Source organism: Haliotis cracherodii, unplaced genomic scaffold (genome assembly GCF_022045235.1).
Source record: "Haliotis cracherodii isolate W230 unplaced genomic scaffold, xgHalCrac1.p SCAF_8, whole genome shotgun sequence".
Classification (NCBI taxonomy): domain Eukaryota; kingdom Metazoa; phylum Mollusca; class Gastropoda; order Lepetellida; family Haliotidae; genus Haliotis; species Haliotis cracherodii.
In genome coordinates this window covers 54,275,036-54,288,523 of record NW_027266341.1, presented here as the reverse complement: position 1 = coordinate 54,288,523, position 13,488 = coordinate 54,275,036, and the positions used below count along the sequence as shown (strand labels likewise).

The 13,488-nt window shown below is 40.8% G+C and overlaps 1 protein-coding gene across 1 annotated transcript; it reads right to left on the bottom strand.

The window, feature by feature from the left end:
- Positions 1-265: 265 nt before the first annotated feature.
- Positions 266-12,239, bottom strand: LOC139449996 (uncharacterized). Its single transcript, XM_071231606.1, has 8 exons — positions 12,161-12,239; positions 10,658-11,053; positions 9,703-9,837; positions 8,145-8,298; positions 6,894-7,056; positions 5,593-5,740; positions 4,383-4,517; positions 266-1,724 (listed from the first exon to the last, which is right to left on the bottom strand). The coding sequence occupies exons 1-8, from the start codon at positions 12,210-12,212 to the stop codon at positions 1,531-1,533; spliced, it is 1,377 nt and encodes a 458-aa protein (XP_071087707.1). The 5' UTR covers positions 12,213-12,239; the 3' UTR covers positions 266-1,530.
- Positions 12,240-13,488: the final 1,249 nt, after the last annotated feature.

The window sequence follows — 13,488 nt, the reverse complement described above, 5'->3', positions numbered from 1 at the left end:
GCACACATGAACTTATGAAATATCACACATTAAATTCTAAACTAGTTCAAATCAAAATCATACAGATCACAAAAGGTCAAAAACTCAAATTACAAAAAAACATATAAACATCTATTTTCACAAAATTGCAATCATGAAGTGATATATTAATTGACAAAACGGTACATATAAAAATTGCTGAGTAATAATTCAAAGTAGTGAGTGAGCGGGTATAAATGCTTTGTTTCAGTTATATCATGGCATGTCAGCTTAGTGCATGTAGTGTGGGAGGAAAGCCTGAACAGGTGGAAACCACAAGCATGGGTATGATGCTGACAATCCAGGGATCATAATCAGGGCAAATCTTGTCTCAAACCCATGATCAGTGGATCCTGGTGCACCCAAGGGATGCCACACCACACAGTGAATTGTGGTGCTTTAGACTGGGCTACCCCTCCCCCCAAGAATTCAATATGGCGGCAATAATGGATACTATTATATACTATCCATGATGTAATAAGTAAAGATTTTGATGGAGATGTAACCCCACATGAACATTCATTTCAGGCAAGTCGAGGTGTAAATGTTCATAACAGATCGACAACAGATAACATGTCCTGCAACAAGCTCACACGAACCTGTGTCAGTTGAGCTAACAACATCAAAGTTAATATGGATTGGCCCCCGAGGAGAACAACTAAATCACAGATGCTTTTGTTTGTTCAACACTACACACTCTTCACAATCAAGAGGTGAGGTGAAATGGAGACTAACGTCGCGTCCAACATCATTGCACTTTTATATCGACATGCATCCGAGTGCATGTGCATGTGCATGGCTGCTTGTACTAGTCCGAACTGATGCCAATTTATAGTGCTAGCCCACTGAGATACCATGCCGCAGTTTAACATGAATACCCCACTAAGACACAGTATACTGACTCCAAGCCGACCAGTCCTCGTTTTAGCCCCTTCATACTGAAGGCCAGAATGGGTAACAACAAGTACCATATTTTAACGTCTTTTCGTATGACGCGGCCGGGGTTCGAAGCCCGGACCTTTCACTCTCTGGGCAGATGCTCAACCACTAGACCACGGATGTGGTCTGTCAACCAAGAGACAAGAGTATTCCACCAGTCATGGTGATTGTCACTGAGCAATATTTGAACAATTCTGGTTTGCTTAAATCAGGTGTTGGCATTTTTTTCCAACCATAACAATCTTACTGAAATTCTCTTCAAGCATCGAGAAAGTATTCTGAGACACAATAATCCTGCTGGAATTCTTCACAAAAACATGTTAAGTAATTTGACTGTAATGAATGTAATCGAGCACAACACTTCCTCAGGCCGAGTTAACATGGTTCAAATAGCTGCTGCAATGCTTTGGCCAACGCTGTTCTTGACTATCCACAAGATGCCAGAATAATAAAAGCATGTGTGTAAACAACTGTCAAAACTAGCTAATCAAGAGTGACGAGATTCTCAACACATTCCCAGTCATGCCGATCGATCAGCAATGAAATTGTTTGGTCACGTCTGCTTCAAATAATTCAAAATGGCTGCCACCTGATGATGGTGATAGTTTCATCATCAGCTGCTATGGCAACCACAGGACTCTTGCCATCATCTCCAAGTGATATAGATGTGATTGTGTTTTTCCCAGTCCTAACAACACTATCTGGATGTTTGAACTCCAACATATCCCACGATTTGTTGTCTGGTATACTGTAGAGGAACACTCCACCTGATGGTAGAAAAGGAAATCAGTTCATGGACGCAAAATTTGTCTGTGAAAGAGTATTTCAGTTGTTTTGTAGCATACCAGCTCAATGTGTGAGGAAAGCACATGGTGACACAGGACGTATAAGCATGAGTGAGTGAGTTGGGTTTAACGCCGCTTTGAACAGTTATCAAGTTATATCATTTTGTGTCAGCTTAGTATGGGAGGAAAGCCTGAAGTGATGCAGGTTAGGGCTGTGACAAGTCCAAATTTACTACCCAGGTACCCGACCCCCTATCAACCGACCCTACACGAGTACCTGCTGTAGCTCTCAAAAGTTGGGAATTGTTTTACTGGAGCCTTGCAAAAACTACTTAGATAGTAGCATACATCATTGGATCATAGGTTTTCGGACATCATACGTTTTCTGACGGTCATGTTTATCGCAATTACTCTCGCCATAATGGGGGTGTAGCATCATGCAGACATTGTAAATAGCCAGATGATGGCTTGTTTTAAAGGGAAAGTTGTCTTTTATGAGAGAATGAGATTTTTTACAGTTGTTCATGTGATTAGAGAGAAAACTACGAATTTTCTTAAGCGTCCAAAAACCCATAACACTGGGATACACGTACAAAACAATCTGATCAAGCATACCCTGAAGTTAACTGGAGCAGTTTCTTTAATAAAGCATATGAAGGTCAGAAGGAATGCAAACATTAGTGACTTGTAGTGTAACCATGTCATTAAACAATATATCACGTGACTAACCACAGGTCCTACTCATTACCCACCCGACCTGAGAACCGAGATACCCATCCCAGCCTAATGCAGGTCTCAGACATATACTACTTAGGTGAAACCCATGAGCACAGGTACGGTGCTGACAAAACTAGAAACATAATCAGGGTCAACAGGGATTCGAACCCATGATCAAAGGTTTCTGGCATGCCCAAGGGATGCAACTCTGTATTGCAAATTGCAGTGCCTTAAACGACTGGGCAACCCTTGCACATGAGCATGACCTGATGGGGTTAAACCTATTTCTGGTGTCCCTCGCCGTGATTTTGCGGGAATATTGTTACAAGTGGTGTAAAACCATACTCACTCACTCATTTCACTCATATATACTCAACAACAAAAGTTCCTGTGACACCAATATTTTAGTGTATTTTTCAAACAAGTAAAGTTTGGTTTTCAATATTGTAATACATGTTTGGAATCAAGTCACGAAAATGGAACTGCTACAGAAAAGCATGCATTCCATGCAAAAGTTGACTTTTATGCAAGCCCCATGCATTTCACTTCCCAAGAATGGGTTTAAAAACACGTGCGTTAACAGGATTCCATATGTATTGTTTAGCATCGTGCTGACAACAACCACTCAGAAAAACAACAAAATTACGCAATTATTCAACATTATGAAATGCCACACCTGTCCGAAAATGAGCGTCAGCGAGCCATTGGTATGCTTGAACCAGGATCGAGTCAACATGATGTTGCAAGACCATTTAACGTCCACAGAAACACCATTTGGTGTTTATGGCAACGTTGGCAACAGACGGATGCAGTCAGAGACCATCCTCGGAGTGGCAAGCCACGCGTAACCAATAATCGACAAGACAACTGGATTCGAACAAAACACCTACGAAATTGATTCCAGCCAGCAACAGTGACTGAAAGAAGCATCCCTGGCCTTCGATGAACATCTTCACAAACCGTACGTCGCCGCCTCAGATGTGCAGGGATTGTCGCCAGAAGACCCGCCAGACATCCCATTTTGACAGGAAACCACTGTCAAGCAAGTCTAAAGTGGTGCAGACAGCGTCTTCGCTGGACAGCCATGCAGTGGGGACAAGTTCTATTTACTGACGAGTCTCATTTTCACCTCAGCCACAGTGATGGACGGATTCGAGTGTACCAACGTCGAGGTGAAAGTTACGTCAATCGTTGTGTCATGGAAGAAGATCGGTTCGGGGGCGGTTGCATTATGGTATGGGGTGGGATTACAGCAAGACAAAGGACCCGTTTGATAGTGGTAGAGGGAAATCTCAATGGACAGCACTACCGTGACGAAATCACCAATTGAGCACATGTGGGATGAGATGGATCAGCGCCTTCGACATCAACCACATGTTCCACAGACACTCCAGGAACTTTGAAACATGCTCCAGATGATATGGACAGATATCCCACATGACTTTGTGCGAAGCCTGGTCCATTCCATGAGACGAAGATGTGTTGCTTGCATCGCAACCAGAGGTGGACACACATGCTATTGATTTGTAAATTGACATTTTGGCATGCTCATGTTTTTTATGAAACAACGCATTTTCTGAAGTCAGTATGGCAAATTAAACCATTTGAACACTTACAGGAGTCTTTATCTGTTGCAAACCGAAATTGTTTCAGATTTGGTAAAAATCATAACTTTGCATTAAATCTTATTCAATGTCACAGGAACTTTTGTTGTTCAGTATAGTAATGTAAATGCATGTGTGTGTTTGAGGCTGACTGTACTACCTCGGACATGTCAGTTTTATAGAGCTAGCCCGCTGAGACACCATGCTGCAGGTGAACATGGATACCCAACTGAGACACGGTATACTGACTCTGAGCTGGCCAGTCCTTGTTTTAGCCCAAAGTGCATCTCAATGATAGACGCTTGGCAGCATGTCTCACCCATAGTTGTAGCAACTGCTAATATGGTCCCTCTCAATGATAGACACTTGGCAGTTCCCTGGTACGTCTCGAACAAATCGTCTGCCAACCATTGGGTGAATTTTGTGTCCCTGCGTACCCACAGGCTACCATCATCTATAAATAAGTAGAAGCATGCATACAGAATAGTTCCTCGTATACCCAAGGCAGTCAGCGAGTGAGTGAATGCTGTTTTATGCCACATGCAAACCAGTTGTTAGGGTACAATGACATGATGTTGAGGTGCGATGACACATACTTCATGCTGTACAACAAGAGTTATCAGCAGATGACAAACGCCTCAGCCCCCACAAATTCAAAAGAACAAATTATCTGACAGTTACTTTCAGTCCAACTTGATGAGAGAACTTCTATCTAATCTGCCTGTCTGTGTACAAGAGTAGTCATTGAGCTGTTAAAACAATACCATGGAATTGGGATTCGGAACTTTGTATTTCTATGTCAGGTACACACCACTATGAACAGAGTCAAAGTCAAAGTCAAACTTGTTGCCATGGAAACATAAAAAAAGAAAATAAATCTAAACACCCCTAGTAGCAAACAGCACCATTTGGCAACCTGGTCTTTGTATGTGCACAGTTTCAAGAAAGAATACCTATAAGTTTCAGAGATATGGTCCGGACAAACACACCTCAATGAACAGAGTCAAAGTCAAACTTGTTGCCATAGAAACAGGAAAAATTAATATTTTCTATATTCCTAAATAGCAAAAGGTACCACTTCAGCCCTTCATTAATATACATGTACCAAGTTTGGACGAAAAATGTTGAACAGTTTTTTAGTTCAGCTCTGAAAACAACATCCATCTTCGTTTAAACTAAGTCTAACTTGTTTCCATAGAAACAGGGAAAACTCAAATTTTGAAAACTTCCTAAATAGCAAAAGCCCTTGATTTAGATGAAAACTCTTTCACAGTAACAACACGGAAACAACCCCCATCCTTTTGAGACTATGTCCAAATTGTTTCCATGGAAATCGAGAAAAATAAAAATGCCAACAATCCGCAAATAGCAAAAGGGACCACTTTAGGAAATGTTTGATATATCTGCCAAGTTTGTTGAAAGATATTAAATGGTTTTCGAGTTACACTCTGGAAAGGAAATGATTACGGACAGACCAGATGTCGACTATATCCCCCCCCCGCATTTTAAAGCAATAGGATACTACTCACCTAGAAGACAAACCAGACGTTCCCCTTGTAGACAGATTTGCTTGACACTGCTGGAAAACTTGTGTATGACTTCAGGCTCTCTGCCCTTCAGCTCATCTACACCACTGTCCCACATCATCAGGTTGCCCATCACGTCCCCCGACACAACCTGCACAACACCAAGTCACTACAGATTAGCCAAGACACAAACTTCACAACACCCCACACGCAACCTGCACAACACCAAGTCACTACAGATTAGCCAAGACACAAACTTCACAACACCCCACACGCAACCTGCACAACACCAAGTCACTACAGATTAGCCCAGACACAGACTTCACAACACCCCACACGCAACCTGCACAACACCAAGTCACTACAGATTAGCCCAGACACAGACTTCACAACACCCCACACGCAACCTGCACAACACCAAGTCACTACAGATAAGCCCAGACACTGCTTCACAACACCAAGTCAGTACAGATAAGCCCAGACACTGCTTCACAACACCAAGTCACTACAGATAAGCCCAGACACTGACTTCACAACACCAAGTCACTACAGATAAGCCCAGACACTGACTTCACAACACCAAGTCACTACAGATAAGCCCAGACACTGACTTCACAACACCAAGTCACTACAGATAAGCCCAGACACAGACTTATCAACACCAAGTCACTACAGATAAGCCCAGACACTGACTTCACAACACCAAGTCACTACAGATAAGCCCAGACACTGACTTCACAACACCAAGTCAGTACAGATAAGCCCAGACACTGCTTCACAACACCAAGTCACTACAGATAAGCCCAGACACAACCTGTACCACACCCTATAGATCAACCCACATCTCCCACACAACCTCCTCCAGCCCTCTTGGTTAACTTTTAGCCCTGGGAGCCATTGGGTCCTTATGGGTCCTTATCTTCCCTTCACTAACTTGCTAGAAGCGCTGACCCAGCCCCGGGACATGCACCCGGACGGTCCAGCCTTAAACCCGACAGTGCATGAGCGGTATGTGTTACTGTCACGCCTATAGACAGTTATCTAATCTAGTATAGCCTTCACCTCAATTGGCAACTTTCACGTTGGTGTATGGACAGTTATCAATATATTCCCAGTTTGTAAAATCATCTTTACTTCTCTTTTTCCACCGTCAAAATATTACATCCATTTCAAGATAATGAGTGTTATATGTCACTGTAGAAAGCAGACCGAATAATACTACTCAAAAGAAGTTAAAGAACACCCAACAATTTTCATATGACTATAGTTAATCTGCCTTGCCATTCAAACACATATATATTTACCGTGCCAAATGTCATGGCAACAGCTGTGACATTGGATGTCCTTTGTCCCCAAAGCTGATCCGTCTGCTCTAGGTTCAAAGGTCGGGAGGACGCCACCCGCCACACAGGCTGCCCATGAAGCACAGACGACTTGGCTGCCGCTACGAAATACTCGCCACAAACACTGAAATGAAGTTCTACAGATGGCTACAACATATATCAGGGTATGAAACTCCCAAAGATTTCTGCCAGACCACAGGACTGGCTAGCTGAAATACTTGCCAGCCCTGACCAAAACCTGCCTGCCAACTATAATCATATGTTTCTCAGGATAAGCTAACGAGGTTTCTTTTTGGTTACATTTTATTATTCATATTTACATGTGAATTAATGCTTATCATCGGATAAATTTTTTGAATATTTTCACACATAAAATATAACCCGACCGTCGGGCAGGGGGATTTGAAAATCTGGCAGCCCGAGTTGAAATCAACCCGTCTCGGACGGTCGGGCAGGCAGGTATTTCGAACACTGCATATATGGCATTGTTCTCTAACTATACACTTTCCTATTGGTCTGGGTGCTGTTGTACAAAGTGATCTTAGCCCTAAGGTGATCGTAACTCCCATACCTTAACATAGACTTACGATAGTCGTAGCGCTCAGGTTGTTTGTACGACGACACCCTGGTGGTGTTTAATGTTATCTACAAATATGATATCTTGATGTGACTTCTTGAAAGAGGAACTACAATAAACTTTGTTTATAATGAACACGCTTATAAAGAACTGACAGACATAACAAACTATTTTTTTGTCCCGACTATATGTTGTATATATGTTGTATATATGCTTATTACAAAATATGGTTATAATAAACTAACATAAGTGGTCCCTGTGGTCACAAGGTCAGAAGTGATGCAGGCCAAACCAAAGATTTTTGTCAGGACAGATCTGGGATTTGAACCTGTGATCATAGGCTCCTGGCACGATCAAGGGATGCAACTCTGCACAGCAAACTGCAATGCCTTTGATGACTGTGCTACCCATTCCCCCTGATCAAACAAACCCAATTAATCCCACACAAGTCAACCAAGGAAATTTGATATATCAGAAGGTAATTGTATTGTCATGACATGATCATGATGATAATATCTTGACTAAATGTGTGTTTTGAATGTCTATTTCTAACCCTAGATGACCCTCACATCATGACAAGCATGAAATGCCAATAACTTATTCTATCCCAGCATTCAAACAGGTGCCAAACTAACCTGAGATTGTTGACTTGTTGGGAAAAATGTGCAATATGATGTGTGTCTGTACCCCGAATCGTTGACACATTGATGACGCAATCTCGAGATGAGGAAGCAACACATGGACAGGCATCTTCCACTTGAGCAGCTCCTAGATCTGTCCAGCTCCTTTCTGTAATCATATATGAGACATGCTGCCATTACTGCAAAGTACATAAAACAATATCTAATGTTAGTCCTGTTGCTACATTTTAACAGCAGCCTCACTGCTTACAGCAGATGTACATAACAAATGACCACTAAGATGATATAATGGAGGACTGCAAATAATCATATTCTGCAAGTGAAACCAACAAAATCATAGCATTAACAAGTACAATGTTGTTAGGCCATCCACTTGAATGTGGGGGAAAAAAAAGAAAAGATAGAAAGATAGGTGTAACTGGTTGAGAAATGAGAATGCAACTGATAGGATTAGTCTAAAAAAACATATTTGTCTTGGTTCTCAGGCACCGCCCGCATCATCATAAAGTCTGCCGCACGTTTCGTTTTTATTTGAATTTAAAAATAAAAATTTATATCCTAAAACAATGCGATCCAATATGTCACACAGTTATTTCCTTTTACATGCACGCTGCTTTACTGCGCATCTCATGTTATGGTCATGGCGGCATTAGGAGTTTGTATACTTGTTTATAAAGGGAGGCCCTTTCCCAGGTTGATGGTACACAACTGTTTATTTGGGAACATACTAGTTTGAACAATAAAAAAAACCCCAAAACAACCGCCCATCCGCACTCTATTTTCGAAAGTCATTGCCGGAGAAAAAAATTCTTTTATTTTCTTAAGCCTTAGTGTTGTATTTTTTCATGTGCAAAAGAGGCTAACGCTAAACAAAGATCTGAGGACATCCCATTACGGGTCACGTCAGAATGACCTTCATCCAACCAATCAACGCGTCGCTTACCAGATCATGAAAGTGACAGTTGGAATGTGTTTTCTCATCATGCAACCTCGAAAATGATAACACTGGGTATTCCGAAAGACAGTTACAGCCTGTACGACTGATTCCGTCAAAATTATTGTTTATCTCTCGCTTCCGTGGGTAAAACATTTGAACGGAGGAGGCGTTGCACAGTACATGGGAAGTACTGTCATACAATTTCAACCATATATTAGACATTCTGGAATGTTTGTTTGTTCAGTTTTCAAAATTTTAATGGATTACTGTGCCAACATATTTTTCAAAAATGGATGTCACCAGGTTGTAACGAGTACCATGAAGCTCGAGAAAGCTGCTTTCTAATTGGCTGACGTATGTCATTTCACTGGTTGGTCAAAGTTTACGAAAGGTCGTTCTGACGTGACCCGTAATGGGATGTCCTCAGATCTTTGTTTAGCAAAAGCGAGAACTTAGATCTGATTTTAATGAGATTGCACTATGATAAACATGTTGAAATGCAGCACAGGAGAAACAGGTGTTTTCTTGGGTGGGATCCTAAAATAGCTTATGATGTACTAACAACAAATACAGATAGCCTATCCAAGACACACATTGACGGAACAGCATCCCTACCTGAGGCCAGCACGCGGACACAGGACACATGTTGGTGGTGTTTATGTACCAGGCCCATAGTGAGGGCGTCTGTCTCCCTCAGGTTCTCCCACACCAGCACATTGCCAGTGGTGTGGCCAGACACTAGGTACCTCTCTGTCAATCAGCGGAATAAACAGAAGCGTAAAACACTCTGAAACAGTTTACTCAACAAAAGGCAACCATCAAAAGTGCACAATATTAATACAGATACTCTGAACATGCTGAAGCAAGTATTTATTTTGCACGAGATATGACGTAATACATTGAGCACTTCGCATGCATTTATTACCGTATTCGACGTAATAAGTGCCCTGCTCTAATAAGCGCCCATGGCGATATTTACTAATATATTTGCTGGTGAACAATCCCAATTAGCACCCCTTCCGATTGATCAATGTACAAAAGACTTATTTATTCGCGTATAATACGCAATTAAATTCTGGAAAAATATGTCTGTTGTATATAAACATTTCAGGCTGTCAGCATAAACCACGAAATTTATCTTTCAAGGCTGTTTTTTTTCTCACCAAAATAACATTATATTAAAAGCCCCCCATTTCTAATTTTGAGAGCGCCCTGGGCGCTCATTACGTTGAATACGGTATATACACAGTGGAACAAGCCGTTTAAAACATGAATGTCTTACAAATTGCAGTGCCATCTGGCGTTCTTTATTACAAAGTGTCCTTTAGTTCTTTAGTACACATTGTTCTTTCTTCACGACGTCTTTTGTTTGTGAGTCGTACATTGGTATCATTGTGTATTTTGAATTCCTTATCTGTATGTAAATAATTACCTTTATTTATAACTTCCATTATTTATTCATAACATTTGACTATTATTGCATACTTTTGTCCTGTATTTTAACTTTGTATTTCTTTACCAGATGGCCACCCATAGTTGTGTTATAACAAGAAAGACACTGAAGCATTACCCCCTAGATCAATGGATGTTGCCTTGCCGTACATGAAGGGAATGGTTATCTCCATACTCGTCTCCTGCCATCGAGTCAGCAGCTCGCCTCGTCGGTATTCTCGATACAGGTCTCGCCAAAACTCCCACCCAACACGATTACACACGTCTGCAGTTATCTCCCCTTGTTCAATGAATCGACACATCCCTGTGAGTTCTACTAGAATGTAGGATGGTATTTCCTTCAGACAACATCTCAGCCAAATGTTAAAAGATGATTCCAGATGTCCAACAATTTCCTGCCATGATCGACAAACACACTGAACATGGCCGAGGGCCACGCCATCCAACTTGGCCAGAATAAAGAACTGCAGTTCGCGGGGGAATTCTAGGATGTGCATCCCTGGTGGAGACGTTGCTGAAATAATAAGAATAATTACAGGGAGACTAGAATCATGGTTTTGTGCCTATTTTGGGTACGTCTAAATATTGTTAAGTCAGTTTAAACTTAACAGGGTCCTGGGGTCCTTGATGTTTACTATTGTAACAGTGAGTGAGTAAGGTTTTCCACTTCTTTTAGCAATATTCCAGCAATATCACGACAGGGGTGTGTGTGAAGCACCAGAAATGGGCTTCACACAGTGAATCCATGTTGGGAATCGAACCGGGTCTTCAGCTAACGAGCGAAAGCTTTAACCACTAGGCTACCCGACCGCCCCTTTGAATAATAAATACATGGATATTTGCCAAAGTTGTATTCAAGAGACCAATCCCAGATCATTTTAGTCATATATCGTCTGACGAGAATTTTGTTTTGATTGGTCGGATGTGTTTGAATTTGACACATAGTCTAAAGCCTAATCTGTCTAAAATTAACTTTATTTGAAATCCATCAATATTTGTCTAAGCTTGTCCAGACCTTATCATTTAAAGGTTGCAAAGATATACACAAAGTCGTTGGAATGTAGCCTACAGTGGCATATTAGCAACATGCGGTCTCTTTCATAAAAAAAACATACACCAAAAATCCTCCACAAGTTTAAAGTAAAACCACAGGTTTTCAGTTTTATAATCAATAACATTGATATATCTTCATTTTCATAGATTACCAAATCTATGTAAATTCTCTACTTACATATAGGGAAAATATATATATTTTATTGACTTCCCTGTGAAAAAATCTCCCCGACTATGCCTAAACATGCTAAATGTGATTTTCAAAGAAAATACGATAGACCCTATATTAGCCGTGTTTGAACATTTGGTGATGTTTGTAAAGAGATAATATAATCTGGCAAGATTAATTCTGCTATGGCAACAACACCCCAGCACGACCTTTTCAGCATGTGTGATGTTCACAAAATTATAGACCCCTAGCCCAAATGTTCATCCCGTAACACGATCTTACTTCAATTCTCTAGAAATATTGCTGAAAATAGATTTTGAATTTAGTCACTGGGTTATATTGAACCATCAGTTCTCCTATCAAGAATAGTTTTCCTGTCACAGGAAGGAGTATCGTCACCTTCATGTGTTTCACCCTGCCTGTCAGTGTTGGGAAAAGACTGTTCAATCATGTGTTGTCGACAATGTCTGCAGGCAGATGTCTGTCGGCGCGTGGGCAGCCATACAATAACAGAACGAGAGTTATCTCCCTTCAATAATCTCCTTAAATAAAATTCATTCGACATTACGCGATATATACGTCAGTTCGTATTATCCTTCGTATTCATATTCATAAACTTAAAGTTTGTTTCCATAACTCACATTTTAAGCAAGTGTCGTGAAAAGGAGTGTTTACACTGGTTCGTCTTTTCTTCCTTCGCAACTAAAGATTGCTAAACTGGTCATTTGTGTTTACTGCACTTCCAGACGGATTCTAGTGCTTGTTTCTGTGTTTTTTGAGTAAATAGATTTTTAAAACATTTTTTTGTACTGAAAAACCTTACAAAAGAAGTGGTGCTTCAAATCCTCCATTTATTTATTTTATTTCTTTTAAATAGAGACCATGAAAACAATATATTCTTTCAGGTTATCAGTCCACTTCATTTAGAAAATCTTCAAAAAGTTCATCTGTTCCATATCTGATCGTGATTTCGTGCTATGTGATTATACTATACCAGTTGTGTTGTATGAATCAATGTCTTTCAATTTGTAAAATTTAAATCAAAATTGGATATTCCCAGAAAAAAAAAATATGAGTAAATTATAAGTTGTCAATCTTTATGGCTATTCTTATTCTACTGCATTTGGTCACACATTTTGTTAATGCAAGAATAAACCAGACCATGCTTGTCCCCCAGGGCTGGGACGGGTTACTTTGGTTAGGTGGGTACTGACTAGGACCTGGGTACCCACAGGACTATCAGGACCCCTGGTTAGTCCTGATATATTGTCTGATTAAAAAATTTATCTAGAATATGGTTACACTACAAGTCACTAATGTTCACATTTCTTTCTGACTATGCCCCCATTTCTTCTGGTTTTTATGTTTGCATAAAGATAAAACTTCAGTCTATTTCAGTTGATGGATGACCATCGTTTCATATGTGTATCTGAATACATTTTGCCAGTGCTACAGTCAAACTATTCCATATCAGACATTTTGTACCCATCTCTTAAGGCCTGCAGTGGTACCTGGGTAGGGTCTGGTAATAGGGGGGTGGGTAGTACAGTTGTACTTGTCCCAGCCCTACTACTCTGTCAGTGAAACAGTCATAGTATGACTGGTTGTCAAGGAACTTAATCAAGTTTGGAGGTGGGGTGAAATGGGGTTTAACATGGCGTCCAAGATTATTGCACTTACATAGCGACGTGCATGTACGTGTGTGTGTTTTTGTGGCTGCTTTTACT

Bases quoted from the DNA above. Each gene is read 5' to 3' on its own strand.
- LOC139449996 (XM_071231606.1), bottom strand. From the start codon at position 12,212: ATGATTGAACAGTCTTTTCCCAACACTGACAGGCAGGGTGAAACACAT. The intron at 11,054-12,160 runs GTGACGATACTC...TTATTATTTCAG, and splicing joins GCAGGGTGAAACACATGAAG to CAACGTCTCCACCAGGGATG. The intron at 1,725-4,382 runs GTGAGACATGCT...TTCTACCATCAG, and splicing joins AGCAGTTGCTACAACTATGG to GTGGAGTGTTCCTCTACAGT.